Genomic DNA, 17,219 nt, shown 5'->3' with positions numbered 1-17,219 from the left:
ACACTATCTGCGCAATTCCCTGAGCTTGGTGGAACCCAATTCTAATAATAATTCCTATTCCACTTAATATAATGGCTTTAACTGACATAAAAAGACATTGCTTTTTTGAGACAAATTTCTTGTTATCAACAATTTTGAGTTGCCGCATCGAGCACCGAGTACGTAGGTACATGTATCCAAGCAGTCCGAGACAAACCAAGTTGAATGCCACAGACACTGAAATCCCTGCAAGGACTACTATACGACTGTGGATCAGGTAATGTTTACTCGTCTTTTCCAAAGCAACAGCTGCCACACATACTATACTCCACGGTATAAACACACACAGCACCTCACGACGGAATAACTGGCTTACTTCAGCAGATAGTAGCTGGTCAGGAAGCCTGAAATGGCGAACACAAGAGTACATCTGGTAGCAGAATGAGTTCAGCCAGATACAGCTGAGAAGTGTGAGGGCGCTGTCTATCAGCACTGCTGTTGGTAAGTCAGGGACACCTGCCATACGATACACGACCTCAGAACACAGGATCTGGGTTATGCACGTGATCTGAAAGGACAAGAATATCTTTCCAGGCAAGTTGCGTAACTGGGGAAGGTACAAGTATACTCCGGCAGTCGAAAAATGGAAAATTATATTTACCAGTACAAATGAGATTTCTAAAGGCTTCAAGCTGTCTATTTTGAAATCCTTGTATTTCAAGGTGGTGTTGTTTAAACTGTTTTTGTAGTTCAGTGTTTCTTCTGTTAGCTTTTGATACAGTACACTGCTACTACTATGCAATAATGGAAATGCGAAACTAGTGAACGTACAATCATAGGAAGTCCTAAAGGAGGAAAGTCGCGACACTTTAGCAACAGAATAGCTCTGGAAACAGAGCAGATGGCGTCTGTAGCGTTCGACTGCAGACATGATTGATCGTCGGGACTATCGAAATAGCAGCGAGCATCGCGCACGGACTGTATCGGACTAAACGGGACATCCTGACAAATGCCGTACGAGTTGACCGCCATCCAGGCCAGCAGACAGAGGTTGACGTTTATCCTCTGCGTGTAGGCCAGGTAGCTGGTGACGGGTATGTGGGGGCGACCACTGCTCCACGTCGTCCCACAGCTGCTCGTGGCACTGCTCGCGCTGCTTCACGGCTTCCAGTGGCAGGTCTTCCAGCGGACACGTGGGGTGGTCCAGGGTGTTCACCAACAGCTGCACGCAGTCAGTGTTCACGGAGAGCTGCACGCAGTCAGTGTTCACGGAGAGCGTAGCGTGGGTTCTGTCCTCCAGCTGCCACTCCTCATCTGCAAGAAAACAACAGCAAGTAGGTGGTGGCCGTACACTGCAGGCAGCTGAATCCAAAGTCTTCTCTGGATGACGAGCCTGGGCGTTGTTTACCCACATTACCCAGGTTCAGTTACCCAGAAGTATGTGAGGCGGCATGTCAACACAAAGTAAGAGTATTAACAAAGACAGGTATCATGTCACTATGCACGTCTACATCTACAGGGTGTCCAAGAAGTCCCTGCATCGCTCTTGACATAGTAAAAATAAGGAAGTAAATAGGTTTTATTGCATTGGAGATGGAAAGAAAACAATGTTATCAGAATTACATTTTTGTTTCATCGCTGCAGTCTTTGAGTTCTGAAGACATGGACTAACAGTTATCTTGTAAAGGAGAGATTAGTGGACGATTCGTGGGTGCATGGACATCCGCAGATAGGAAAAACTATGTAAGTCATGATGAGACCATTTGCCTCAGTCCCCCTTGTAAAGTAGCCATGCCTGATTGAGATAATTGCCCTGTATTTCCAGGCTGTCTCAAAGACAGACCACATATTGGAAGCAATGAAAAGTGACAGGAAACGTGTATCACCCACTCTTAATCAGATGAGCAGTCTCCAATGAAAACCATTTGCAAAAGAGCAGTTCGACTTCAAGCACCTTGTTCAACAATGCACGACCATATTGAAAAAATATGAATACGAAAGGATTTAGGCCCATGTTTGTTACTGAATTATCTGACAGTAGTGTGGAGCAACGATTTGTAACCTACCGTACTTTGTTGTGGCGACTTCTGCCATGTCTCGCTTAAGAGTGTTGTTTACTTATAAATGTGCCATATACCACTGTTTGCTCAGGAAAAATATTGTTTTCTTGTCTAAGGAAAGTACCCATTATCAGCAAGAGTTGGAAAGGAACCTACCTCACCTTATGTGGGCCATTGTGTGATCAGAATACCTGTCAGGACCACTTTCTTTTGAAGCTTACATGAATGCGAACTTCCATTTCTCAGTACAACAGAAGTTTTCAGTATCTCAGCTCAGTGACAAGACAATCACGGATCTTGTGTGGTTGTAGAAGCAAGGAGCTTAAGTCTCGTTTTGTTGTTCAGATGTGTGGGTTTCTTAATGAACAACTTATTCTCAGATTCTATTTGGTTCTGCAGCATTTAAAGCCACATTAAAATGGTTACCACGAAATCGCAACATTACCACCTCAACAACCTTTTGAAATCGTCATGACAAACGTTTGATCTTAGCACGCAAATAACTGAATATGAAGAATAATAAAGCCTCATGTGGCTCAAGGTTGAAAGATTAATGGAAAATTGACACAAGTGTTGAGGAAGTCTTTCTAAGCAGAATTACTAGAACGATCCGCAATAAAGCAAGGGGGACAGCGAGACACATCTGAGGAAGGTGTGATCGTCCATACACTGATCCGTTGGATACATATTTTTTTTATATCTAACTACGTCCATATAGAATATACTCTTTTGACATAACTCTATAGGCGTCCTGTACAAAGAAATAGGATGCAGGCTGAATTCTTGTCTTTGTGATATTTCACTTTCCTCCGTGAAGTTAGTGACCCCATCACGCAGCGTAAAAAAAGTGATGGAGCATATTTGTCACCTGTTTGTTTCGTTAGCACGAGATTGTCGAGAAAAAGCACAACAAAATACAGTGACTGACGATTTTGGAAGTACCTTTACCACAATGAACGATTTACTGTTAATAGTCTGTTTGCATACATTCAAAAACACGCAGAAAAATGTAATTACTTCGCCTCACTTGTACCTTGTGTAATGATAATAATGTAGCAATAAATGCAATTGGGACATATATGCCTCAGCTGCTGAGTGGATGAATGTGGGATTACAACTCCAGAGATTTGTGATTCAGGCATTGCTCCCGAGATTCCTTCTGTCACTTATCTCTTCTTTCATGTCTGACACTGATTTATGGAAATCGAAAATGTTGGAACTGTAGAATTGTTCGGAGACCCAATAATTAACTTTGTTCCACAATTATTAACTGGGTAAATCAGTTCAAAAGTAGGAACACGGCGAGTGACCACAACCTGCAGTAGGACAATGGCTCGCGAAGCACTGTGGTGACCCAACCAGGCCTCAGCTTGATGACGGCTTTACCTACTGCATTGTGATAAGTCCTGATGGTCGTTTTCCTCGAGCACTATTCCCGTTCAGAGTACAAATCAAAGGAGAATGATACTGATATGCTACACATCATCCAGTGAATATAGTTCATTGTCGTCTTGAGCGCAAATGTATACCCAGTAAGACGAGTAAGTTCTGAAAGATTCTTATACACAGGCACATTCTGTGAAAGGCCGAATGCACGACTTTGTCGCAAACACTCCATTTTCTTTGTCATTCATTCCACTCCCACCACATTATCGTGTTTTCCATTTATCGTGAGGTGCGCAAGCTTCGGACACTTTGCTGCTCTTCAGCCTATCAAAGTTAGGCCAGTATAGCTTTTATGGGAGAATGAATAAAATGATAGGTTTCAAAAAAATAAAAGCCATAGCGTCTCTACATAAACACATGTACATTGAAGCTGATGATGGTGCTATGGTGAAGAGATAAGGCTCGTGCTTCTGGCAAGTCACTGGCAGTCAGTTCCCAATAACTACTGCGAGGGTAATACAGTATGATGCAGGTGCCGGCCAGAAAGGGTGTATGTATTCAAGGTGTTGGAGTGGGCTGGGAAGTATGATTGACAAGCTAGGATTATAGCTGGTTGGAGGAGTAAGTGTCTACATACTATTCTGGAACAGGAAGAACCAGCCAGGTGAAGTTCCGCTCGAATAGGATACAAGAGGGTGGCAAGTGGAGGGTGGATATGCATGTTGGTATAGGCGCACCAGAAGCCTAGGTATCCAGAGGATAGGCGGGAAAAATTGCTTTTGTTTCCCACGTTTATGGAACGTTTGCAATTTGTGACAAAGTCTGAGGAACTTCAGAAGAGAGGGCAATGTAATCAGCTGATAGAGGTTGCGTCTGAGACGGCAAATATGATACAGAGTGCAAGGTGTTCTAAGACAGTAAGGAATAGTAAATTTTTGAGAGTGCTGAGATCCAAGCTACATTGGCGAAAGTAACACTGGGGCCACTAAGGCTTTTGGAAAGACGAAGGAAGATATAAGATCAGGGGTTAACGTCCTGTTGGTGAAACAGCTATTACATCATAACCCAGAATTGGGAAGAATGGGGAAGCAGGACAGCTGCGTCCATCCATAGGAACCGTCGTGTCATTCACCTTAAGCTGTGTAGGGACATCACAGAGAAACTAAACATGGTCGAAAATCAAGTTTGGAGCCAACAGCTTACCACAGCATTGCCTTGTTCAGTGGGTTTTACCCAAGTACAGAGGATGGCTGAATGATGGAATCCCCACATTGTCGAGTTTCCTGTCTTATTAATTTGAGTTTGTTGTAAGCTGGGGATGCGTGATTATTCCAAGATATGAGAAAGTGAGAGTCGTCTGCCCATGTCAGCAGAGAGGAATGGAGCAGCAGGTCCACCGCCTTACTGCAAGCGCTTATCTTCCTCCACGTAATTGGGCACTGTCCTTGCATTGTGAGAGAACTGTGACTCGGAGTTATCTGTTGAGTGTATGTGACTGTAATGGATGGGTTAAGAGCTTAACATCCACATCTGACACACATGTTGTTGTGTCATGCTTTTACTAAATTTACAAGTAGATAAATGAAACAGTCAATGATCAGAACGCCTTATTTTTTGGAAAGCAATACACTTATCTTTAGCTCCTCGTGGCTGTGTCACATGTATCATGATACACTGAGGAGAGGTAATGTAATGTAGAACACTGACACGAGGTCTGGTGATGAGAAACTTTATGCTTCAATTCCCCTCCCATTACTGGCGAAATACCAGCAATGCAAATTTCTTCCATCACCTGGATTCGAACCAGCTTACCTTTGAAGAGAGTACCACCACACAGTCATGTTTATGTGTGCCATGGTGGAAGTTAGGGAGAGAGAAATGGTTGGTGGTATTTATTATAATAATTCCTTGGGTTTTTAACATAAGTGATTTTGATGTAGCAGAGGCTACACCGAGAGGTGAAGTTATCGAGGCAGATGGAGATATGCTGTTGAGTAAGATTTACAGTGACAAAAGATGCAGGGTGTGCCAGACAAGGAGCTATACAGTAAACATAATTCATTGTGACACCTGGCACTTAACAGTTTCCTCCCAGAGATCCGAATGTGCGACTAGTGCGGAATATTTCGCCAGTGGAGGAGTCATCATACCACTTTTCAATTATAGGCCACATGTCCTGTGGACAGACACCAGTGGTTCCCATTACCTTCTGCATTCTCATGCCTTTGAGCATTGCTGACTCTTCAGGGTTTCAGGAGCAGGGGAAAAAAGTGCCTTGAAGCTCTATCCGCCCATCCATTATTACTGACGATTTTTGTTCTAAATTTAAGCAGTAGCGAGGTTCGAACCTGGGTTCCATGACGTTTTTATTAGTATACAAAGACACTACCCTTAAATCATAGGTGAGCTGTGGGAAATAAACTTGCATACAGTATGATATCACACAAACTGACTATAGGTAGCAGGAAATAAGAGCTTTCTTTTTTTTTTAAAAAAGGTCGAAAGTAATGGAGTCATGAGCAGCCTCTCTCAAGAATTTCCTGAAATTGTAAGACGTCGTGGTCTCCTTCATTGCTTACATATTCTGCCCTCACAATCATATTCTGCACATCAAGACGCTTCATTCGAGCCCAAACTCGATAAGATAAAGTCAGTATTGTATGAATTCATGTAAACGATATGCAAATAACTAATAAATCGCAAGTGTGCACCATGGTTGAAATACTCGAGGTTGGCGTACACACATACATTCCAGACACGACGGTCACAGGAGCATTTAGCTCGAGAGAGGCAACTGCACCCCAGGAGGCCGGTCCCAAGCTATCTACGTCGGCCAGTGACCGCCTGTAGAGCAGACAGCGTTAGCCCGAGTGAAAGGACGACCCTGTGTTTGGCTTAAAAGCAAATTCCGCTACATTGTGTGGGAGCGGTTAGCCTACGCATTCTTTACACATAGCACGCAGCTTCACAGGGAGACAGCAAACGCCAAACACCGATACTACAGATTTCCAGATTGGTCGCCTTAAACAAAACGTCATTCTCCCATTTTAGAAGAGCAATGCTGATTGGCAGACGATATTTCTGATGCCTTCAGCTGAAGGAGTAATGGGAGAGGTCGAAAGATATACCCCTTCATGTCTGGCGTGTAGAGGGACCATTCCGTTGTCGCTCTTGGAGCGAGAACACGTAACTAGAGCGTGCGCGCTCGTACATGTACTCAAAGAGCGAGGAACAAGTCTCTCCTCAGTACTTCACTGGGAGAGCACCTCTGTCGAGAGCCAATCGAAGTGCAACTGTATATTGAGTCCTTGCGATTAAGCGTTGTTCACTGTGTTGGCCGCCACACTTATTGTGCGTTGTGAACGGACTGAGTAATCGTTAAACGCTTGCGAGTGAATTTTTGAGTGGCATCGCGGTGGACTGGTTATCTGACCGGTGTAGCACGCCAATAGACTAGGGGCCAATAGGAGACCTTGACTTCATCAAGGCGTGTGGAGAGTTTGATTGGCGAAGGTCAATCCTGATAGAACGAGAGTTATCTTATTTGTCGGCAGCGAGCGGCGCAGACAGCAGTTATCACAGTTACAGCTCTTGCGACCCCCACATTTCCTCCACAACAGTACCCTTCACTGCACATCACACGTGACAGCCTCGACTGCACCTAGCAACATTCTAACCGATAATTATTCAAGCTGAGTAGGTGCAGCTCTCAGCCATTCTGCCAAGTCAATAACAATCTTAAACTTGGTATAGAAATTTCATTAGCGAATCCTATTCTTAAGAGGTAACTTCACATTCTGAAAAGAACCCGCAAATAACGTGTTCAATTCATAACTAAAAGTGCTATTGTGATTTCTCAGAATTTTTGCAAAATAAATAATAATTTTCGTTACTTTCATGTTTTTCTTACACTAACTAGCACTACTCCAGTACCCAAGTATCCCACTAGTTACGTAAGAAATTTTGTGAATTTTTGTCTCATTTCCTTACAGTGGACGACTCCAGAAGGTATTTATTGCTGAAAGTTTTTCAGGCATTTCTCTTTGGAACGTCAAGACTGTCCGTCTGATTTCTGTAGTAGTGTGGGGGTGGAAATTGCATCTTGCAGTGGCCAAAGGGTAAAGAGTACATCTCAGATTAATCTGTAGCACAGAATGACAGAATAGCACCAACCCACACGCTCACAAAATGTGTGGCTTTATAGTCTTTTGTTGTGAATGCTATATTTAATTCGTTTTGTGGCGTTATAGACAGGTATTTTAAACTGGGACCAAGAGATATGGTGGTCGTATTTGTGTGACATTGTATGTACCGAATTGTCGAGCAGTCATTAGATACAGTGAGTATATCTTTAAGATATGAAGCACTGAGTCTGGCTTCTTGAGGTTGTTTGGTAACGTGTGGTTGTTATGGATGAGAGGAGAATGAATCCTTTTTCAATAGATTGTTCAGTTTATGGAAAATGTGGCAGTGTTTTTGTTCATGTGTATCACCAATCCCAGGGTTTCTGATCTGCAGAAGTAGGTGCTGGTATCAGGATATCTCACAAGCACCCATTGGCAGTACCATCTGATTGCATGTTGTAGCAATTATCTGCGCCTTGTAGAGTGCAGAATGACGGACTGTGTTACGTGACTGTAACAATTTTCATTAAAGTATAGTTGTAGCATTGAGATAACATGTGAATGATGATGATCTCGTTGGATTTGATGGAACAGACATATGGATGGAATGCTATGCTGCTGCTTTGTCTTTATGTCTTATGTGGCGAAACAAGGTTAGGTATAGGTTTTAAGCTGATGTTTTGGTGTGGCTGAAGATAAAGTTTGATTGCTTCTTGGAATAGGTGACTTGGATGTTAAAATGGAAGGTGACTGTGGCTGTTATCATCATCTGTTGGACGATATGTGGACGTTGAAAGAGAGTGAATGTTGTGGATAACAGTGGTTCTAAACTGGATGTCTTTCATGTTAGGGATGCGACACAAGAAACTGTTGAGATGATGACGGTGAGCTCGACTGATAGTGTAGAAAACTGGATCTGAACTCAATATCTTTGATGCTGAGGATGCAATGCATGTAGTTGTTGGGATGCGAAATGTAAGTTTAGTGTCGTGAATAATGCGTTTACTTTATATTTATTAGATCATTCGAGATGAGGCTGTGTAGATGATGCAGTTGTGCAAGGATTGTACATTTGGCATAGTTAACATGGTTGGTTTTACGAACTTCCAGTATGCTGCAGTAGTTTGGGTCAGCAACTTCTGGTAATCAGTGAACGAAAAACCGTTCCAAGGTTTTGTTCATTCGATGAGTTACCTGTATGCACTGTAAATGTTCATTGCACGTTTTTGACATATTCGGAAATGCCATTTTCGACTATGTTATGGTGATTTGAAAACGGGTCTCGGCCCGAAACAAATCATCGAATGAATAAAAAATAAAAATTTGCAACTTGGACTGGTTTTCTGTCCTACTGATGGGTGGTCTTGTTTGTAACTGGGATAGGTCAGGTGGTTCTGCGATACTGGGTCAGACAGTCGTCACACAGGAAGTACACTCCTGGAAATTGAAATAAGAACACCGTGAATTCATTGTCCCAGGAAGGGGAAACTTTATTGACACATTCCTGGGGTCAGATACATCACATGATCACACTGACAGAACCACAGGCACATAGACACAGGCAACAGAGCATGCACAATGTCGGCACTAGTACAGTGTATATCCACCTTTCGCAGCAATGCAGGCTGCTATTCTCCCATGGAGACGATCGTAGAGATGCTGGATGTAGTCCTGTGGAACGGCTTGCCATGCCATTTCCACCTGGCGCCTCAGTTGGACCAGCGTTCGTGCTGGACGTGCAGACCGCGTGAGACGACGCTTCATCCAGTCCCAAACATGCTCAATGGGGGACAGATCTGGAGATCTTGCTGGCCAGGGTAGTTGACTTACACCTTCTAGAGCACGTTGGGTGGCACGGGATACATGCGGACGTGCATTGTCCTGTTGGAACAGCAAGTTCCCTTGCCGGTCTAGGAATGGTAGAACGATGGGTTCGATGACGGTTTGGATGTACCGTGCACTATTCAGTGTCCCCTCGACGATCACCAGTGGTGTACGGCCAGTGTAGGAGATCGCTCCCCACACCATGATGCCGGGTGTTGGCCCTGTGTGCCTCGGTCGTATGCAGTCCTGATTGTGGCGCTCACCTGCACGGCGCCAAACACGCATACGACCATCATTGGCACCAAGGCAGAAGAGACTCATCGCTGAAGACGACACGTCTCCATTCGTCCCTCCATTCACGCCTGTCGCGACACCACTGGAGGCGGGCTGCACGATGTTGGGGCGTGAGCGGAAGACGGTCTAACGGTGTGTGGGACCGTAGCCCAGCTTCATGGAGACGGTTGCGAATGGTCCTCGCCGATACCCCAGGAGCAACAGTGTCCCTAATTTGCTGGGAAGTGGCGGTGCGGTCCCCTACGGCACTGCGTAGGATCCTACGGTCTTGGCGTGCATCTGTGCGTCGCTGCGGTCCGGTCCCAGGTCGACGGGCACGTGCACCTTCCGCCGACCACTGGCGACAACATCGATGTACTGTGGAGACCTCACGCCCCACGTGTTCAGCAATTCGGCGGTACGTCCACCCGGCATCCCGCATGCCCACTATACGCCCTCGCTCAAAGTCCGTCAACTGCACATACGGTTCACGTCCACACTGTCGCGGCATGCTACCAGTGTTAAAGACTGCGATGGAGCTCCGTATGCCACGGCAAACTGGCTGACACTGACGGCAGCGGTGCACAAATACTGCGCAGCTGGCACCATTCGACGGCCAACACCGCGGTTCCTGGTGTGTCCGCTCTGCTGTGCATGTGATCATTGCTTGTACAGCCCTCTCGCAGTGTCCGGAACAAGTATGGTGGGTCTGACACACTGGTGTCAATGTGTTCTTTTTTCCATTTCCAGGAGTGTATTTTTGACATCTGTAGGCTTGGATTTGCGATTTAGGTGATTTTACACAATGGCAGCGACAACAGATCAGGGCTCAGTTCTTGATACGTTGGTCTGTTGTGGGCAAGCATCTAGTTCTGCTGGACAGTGATGCGTAAAGAAGCCGGCAGAGAAGCGCCACGGTTTTAATAGTGGCGATGGCAACTCTTTCAGACAGGGCCGTTGTAGCAGCCTGCTGGATGGTGCAAACCATTTCGAACATCGCCACGTGCTGAGAAAAGATTCACACCAGTTTCTTCTTTCCCTCCCCCTACCCCCCCCCCCCCCCATCTCGACCAAACTGCCACGACCTCTCCGATCTCTCTGGATTATCACGACAACTTTCCCCTGAAGATAAAATGGCTCTGAGCACGATGGGGCTTAACATCTGAGGTCATCAGTCCCCTAGAAGTTAGAACTACTTTAACCTAACTAACCTAAGGACATCACACACATCCATGCCCCAGGCAGGATTCGAACCTGCGACCGTAGCGGTCACACGGTTCCAGACTGAAGCGCCTAGAACCGTACGGCCACACCGACCGGCCCCTGAAGATATCTTCAATGTCGGGTTTAAAGTTAGCTTCCAGACAAACGGCTAGTGGTCCACAACTCTGTAAGGTCTTGTCGCTGCTCAATCTTTAATATCTTGTCGCCACTTGTGAGGAATTGAAACATCAACTTCAGCTCACACGTTTGTTCTCAGTGTCCATAACAGTTTCAGTCATGATTATAGACATGCTGCAGAGTGCAGCTCAGTCTGGCAACAGATGGGGTAAGAGTCTGCTTGTTTAGTAACTTGCTAACAATGCATATTTCCTTTTATGTGCCAGTATTATTCGTATGAGTGTCTGCGGTAAATTATCGGCGACAGCCGAAATTTTGGAAAGGCCTTTCTTTTCAGTATTAAAGTTCCTGGTTCTACTATACGGATATTCGTATGATAACTTACTTCCTTATCTGTTGTAACCCTTTTCGACCACAGTAGTTTCTTAATTAGTCAGCTTACTACCAATGAAAACCCTGCTAGTTCGATTGCCTGAAGCGGTCAAGATTGATAACGGCAGGCATAAATAATTTTTCCGCTGAGAGAGCACAAGCCCACTGTCCTCCCTTCCTCTCATTTAAATGGAGTTACTCCCTACCGAACAAGTAGCTATCAGGGAGGTACAAAGAGAGAATTAAATGATTACAACTCGTTTCATGTCTGGTGTACGATAGATGATGGAGTAAGAGAAAGTCCAGCAACGAGAATAAAATAATAAATTTAAAGAATATAGGGATTCGAACAAATAGAGTTCTTTAGCAAACAGGTGCGATAGCTGAAAATACAGTGTTTCCTCAGTCCTACTACAGTTCATAGTATTAACACTTCTAAGGATAATATTAACAGTGTATCTCATACAATTAACTGTTCTGTTACAAATCGAAATATTGTTCGACAAAGAAAATTAGTAAATACAATCAGTATCATGCCAGGATCATAGATGAGAAATGTAGAACACTATACCAGTTACAGTATTGACAAAACATTATCTTGTCTGTAGCCGTTAAGTTGCAGAAACCATTCGCCATTTTTAAAACAAGCCTTAGACTAGGTCTGAAATAAACTACATGTACAGAATTTTAGAGTGTTTATAGAAGATAAAAAGGAACACTTTTTTATATGAGGCACGTGTCGCACATGTATGAAGGTCTTATCTGCACTGGCGTTCAGAGACGGAGTTCAAAGTGCTGTGGGATGGGCCCTGTTTTAGAGGTGCTGCGGGCCTCCTATGGGAGGGAGACGAGTTGTTCAGTGTACCAGACACTGGCAGACACCCCAGGTGAGGTGGTTGCTGTTAGCCTGAGGCTGCAAACATTATTTGTGAGACACCCACTTGTTTCGAGTGTTACACAATCGTTAGCAGCCAGCTGGCACTTGAATAACATCTCTAACAATACATCACACCTGTGACATTTGTGTCACATAAAATTTGTTCATTTTAATCTTCTCTAAACACTCCAAAATTTTGTCTACGTAGTCTTTTTAGTCCCTGCATAATGAAGAAGTCAATAATACACAATAATAATCTACAAACTGACTTTGGAAAGAGCACCAGAGATCATGCGTGGCATGCAAAATCACGCAAGAGCTAAAACTACATGTTCAGAAGGATATTTGAATCTCATTCCTCGAACAACTGAATAGTTGTCAGCGCATAACTGTGAAGTGGCCGGGTCCCAGTATTAAACTTACCTACAATCTTGAAATCGTCTTTGTAGAATGAATAGATGTCAGCTGCATCGTACCTGTAGACACGATAGAAGGCGTACAGATCGTCAGCGAGACTGAACATTTGCGACGCCTCTGGCTGCCGCTCCTTGCACAGCGCACTGAAGTCGTCAGAGGAGAGGCTCCACGGCTGATAGCGCAGCAGGCGTTCACTCAACAGCGGCCGCCTGTAGCACACAAGCTGCCAGGTTAAAAGTTTAAAACCTAGCATGTATAGCTTATGCAAGAACGTATAAGTATCCAAAAATGTGTGTGAAATTTTATGGGACTTAACTGCTAAGGTTACACACTGCTAAGCTTACACACTACTTAACCTACATTATCCTAAGGACACACACACACACACACACACACACACACACACACACACACACACATGCCCGAAGGAGGGCAGGGAGGGCTAGAACCTCCGCCAGGACCAGCCGCACACCCCATGACTGCAGCGCCCTAGACCGCTCGGCTGATCCCGCGCGGCTGAAAGTATCCAGAATGGATTTCCACTCAGCAGTGGGTTAGAAACTTCCTGGCAGATGAGTACTGTGTGCCAGACTGGGACACAAACCTGGAACTTTTTCATTCTTTAAAGGATGCATTGTAAGACAGCAAACAATCGCAAATCCATTGGTCTTTTTAGCATTTTAGCGCATCGAGATTTCAACTTTAGATTTCAGAATACTTGAGTGATATACCGATTGTAACTATTTCTTGCAGATCATCCACTCCGTTCTGTGCTGCTGTATCGTTTTGACTGGTTTCAGACACATCAAACAGCAGAACTGCAGCGCTTGCCGCAGAATACCTCTTTTCTTTAAAGAAGAATTTTTTATTCATTGCAAGAGAGTGAACATGTGATATTTATATTAAGGATATGAATGACTTGTTCAAATTTGTTATAAATGATTTTAGACGCTGACATGTAGACATGTCTGTCATGAGCTGAAGCAAAATCTTCCACGTTACCACTTGAAAATGGCTCAAAAGGCCGAAACTGCAATAGTAAAACAAAATTTTTAAAGTCAATGGCGAATATGACGTCCTTAAAAAGATAGACATCGAGCTAGCCAGGCACGAACCGAGAGCCGGCGTCACAGCCTTACTTCTGCCAGTAGCTCAGCCGCTGCCTTCCAGCCGTCACAGAAGCTCCCCTGCACAGCTGGCGGGACCAGCGCTCCCGGAAGGATGGGCACTGCAGTGACCAGAGGCCTCGTTAATTGCTTCCTGGACGAATCCTCACTCTGCAGTGGAGAGTGCAGTCACTTGAAACGTTGGGGATCCGACCTGCCAGGGAGTTTCCTATCTGCTTTAGGTGATGTGACATCTGCGATAATTTTCCGTAAAGACTGTATGACAGCTGAAAGCAGAACCCCCACAGGAAGAAGAGCTCTATGGACAAATGTGAATGTACCGTCAAGCAGGTCCACTTATTCAGTCCCTTTCAGCTAATCCAACGGCTAAGGACAGCGCAATACGATGACGTAAACTATTTCAAATCCATCTTTGCAAATACCAAACATGTGTTTTTATTTCACAATAGGTCTTTCGTTTTACTCATTATCAGTTGTGGCATTTTTATAATGTTTCTGCTTACATCTGGCAGTGTGCATCCCACCATCTCACACTGCTATGCTTGACGTGCAGAAGTACATGTCTGCTGACGTAAAACTTGACAAAATGACGCTTCACTAGTGCATAAAAATGTTTGTTTACTTGGCTCTGAAGAATTCACTCGGTCTCGCTTCGTGAGTGGTTGGTGCCGGTCTCTCGTTTGGCAGTGAAAATTATCATATAGAAATTATTGGCCGTAAAACTTTGTCCTAAGGTCAGTGTTCCGTACATCGATTCGATACATATGTGTCAGGTACATGTTGTGATGAGAATGGAGCCCTCAGAATCGGGTGTGAGACAATTTTTTCCTGATTAATCTACGACTGCATTCCCTATAGCCCATCAACGATGGAAAGTTTCCATACTGCCAGATACAATGCAGAACAATCCGTACTCCCTGTACTCCTTGTAGTATGGTCCTTGGTTATCACTGTTACTTGACAACGACGTTGCCAATTAAAGCATGAAGCTGCATCATAATGAGTTCCGTGTGATGTCTGGGTCCCCAGTTTGACCGGAAAGCAGTCCCTCCCATATGACATGTGGTGCCATGGTGCTAAGGCTCGCAAATCATTTCCACGCTACGTACACCAGCACGCTGTTCTGCTTGGAGGTACAGTACCACACCTACTCCACTGACAAGTTGGGACTCAGACTCCGTGCCGTGATTGAAGTCATCATTTCTACGCCCCAGATGGGGGATGTACGTGCATACTGACAATGATCTGAATAAACATTATACGGAGATTTGGTTGTGATGTGGTCAATGGCTTCAAGCTTGTAATAAAATTCTATTGAGCTCTCCACTCTTTTCATAAGTCCAAGATCAACTGCAAGCTCTCTTATTACATGTAAAGTACTGGTTCAGATGCTAACTCCTTTATAAAGTAAAACATAAAATTTTACAAAACAAACGGTAGTTTTATGTCACCTAAGCTTTCTGTTACAGTATTTGATTAGCTTTAAATTCTATTCCTCTACCCTGCTATTTAACTTATTTTTACTGTGAAATGCAAATATTCACTTTTTGTTTCCTTTTTAGATATTGAACCTGGTATTACTAATATTTATTGGAAGTCAGAACTATGACTTGTTCAAATGGAATTCACATTGAATCACTTGACACATCACAATAGCATTTCTTTATTTTTATTTTGGAATTTAAGTTAATTTTATTTTTGGATGGTTCCAGTCCTTCCTGCCCCCTTTCAGCCTATTTCAATCAATATATTATAAATAGAATCTGCAAGAAAACAGAACTGGCCATTTATGAGAAACTCCAAATATCATTTGGGCATTTGAATGTATCCATTACAATCGGCTGACAGCAGAACTTTCAATTACATGAAACGTAATTTGGTTCATATGACATAATTATGACATAGGGGTCTTGACACCATGGAATAATGTCACAAACCACCACAATAAGGAAACTACTGTTGACAGTAGTGTGGGGTGAGTCATGGCACCATGTAGATGACTTCGTCAAGTACATGTCTTGACAGCTACAAGTTTGACGATGGTACTTTGGTTTTGCCCAGTGTGAATGTGGAAACACTGATGCAGCAAGCTAGTTAAAATGCATCTCACTACTATTTCGCACATGGAAGCCACGTAAGTTCTTTTTATTTATAAAGTTAAAGAACACCTCAGACAGGAAATGAAGTTATACATCTGCAACCCTGGAGGAAAATATGACCATCCAAGATAAGCTGGTACAACTTTTTCATGGGCCATCCCCTCTCCAACCCCTAAGTGTATATTGGTAACACCTGTTGCAGGCTGTAATGGGAAGTTATGATGCCTGAAAAGCCTATTTATGTAGCCAATGACATTTTTAATTCAATGGCGAGACAAACACAGTGTTTAATCTAACAACTACCTTGACATATCAGATCTTACAGTGGGATCAAAGTGAATGTTCAGGGAAAAAGCCTGTTTGCAGTGGCCAAACAAAAAAAAACATGTAACACTTAATGTAACACTGGGTTTTCATCAATTATTTTTGCACTCTTCTTTCCGATATTTATTTGTATCCAGCAGGACTCTGGACAAAAACAGTAAATAAGGGAAAAGTGTCAGTTTTGAGGCTAACCTAAACCTCAGAGAAGGCTATATATCAAGTCTGTCACTACATAGATCCATCTCTGAGAGAAAGCTGTTAATAGTATTTGAAGAGAGGCAGTGAAACACTGCTCTACACCCCAATACAAGAACCTCTTGTAAGCAGCAGAAGAACATGAAGATACGACTATGCAGACAATACCACTCACCAAAACCAGGATTGTATATCAGATGAAATTAATAAAATTTCAAAATCAAAGTTGCACGTGTGTTCTGTATACACACAAATATGATTATATTACATTAACAGAATTGTCAACATGTATCAAAATCATGCTGTGAAGTAAAGGCCATCCACAAAATGATTAGTTTGTATGTTAATGGCAGGACTGAGATGGTTAACAGCTGTGCATTGTCTATGATGTAAAACCCTCCCATTGGCTGCCAACAAACCGGTCCAGAGACATGATAGAAATATCTACTTTCTACCATAAACTAGTGCAGTACGTGGAGCACTGTTTGTGAAGTTTAGCTAACGAACCTGTCCACAGGAGTTGTTGACTTGAGGAACTATGTTATTAATGGCGGCACATAGAAGCTATTTCAAGGTAACATATGTCCATATAAAGTACCTGCACTTATCAGGTCTCCATGGGAAGGACTGACAGAAGCCCCTGGTTCCAGTCAAGATGCCACAGGCTCATAAGCTTTCCAGTGTTCTTGACTTTGCTGGTTTGTCTTCAGTCAAACAGAAAGGGAGGGTACTGGCTCTATGATGTGCAGATTGATTGGACACCCAAACCAATGCAACTCGCTTATTTGGGCCTGAAGAATGCCTCATTGCAGCATCCAACC

At 43.7% G+C, this 17,219-nt stretch overlaps 1 protein-coding gene across 1 annotated transcript in view; it reads right to left on the bottom strand.

Moving 5' to 3' along the window:
• LOC126108866 (uncharacterized) overlaps positions 1–16,831 on the bottom strand; it is a 183,768-nt gene extending 166,937 nt beyond the window's left edge. The window contains exons 1-3 of the mRNA XM_049914230.1: positions 16,818–16,831; positions 12,660–12,862; positions 1,006–1,293 (exon numbers count right to left, since the gene is read on the bottom strand). Coding sequence (XP_049770187.1) covers positions 1,006–1,293; positions 12,660–12,862; positions 16,818–16,831 — 505 coding nt within the window. The remainder of the gene's footprint in view (positions 1–1,005; positions 1,294–12,659; positions 12,863–16,817) is intronic.
• Between the last annotated feature and the right edge of the window lie 388 nt (positions 16,832–17,219).

Source organism: Schistocerca cancellata, chromosome 11 (assembly GCF_023864275.1).
Source record: "Schistocerca cancellata isolate TAMUIC-IGC-003103 chromosome 11, iqSchCanc2.1, whole genome shotgun sequence".
Taxonomy (NCBI): Eukaryota; Metazoa; Arthropoda; class Insecta; order Orthoptera; family Acrididae; genus Schistocerca; species Schistocerca cancellata.
Note: the sequence above shows the minus strand (reverse complement) of the source record. Positions and strands in the feature narration are given on the sequence as shown.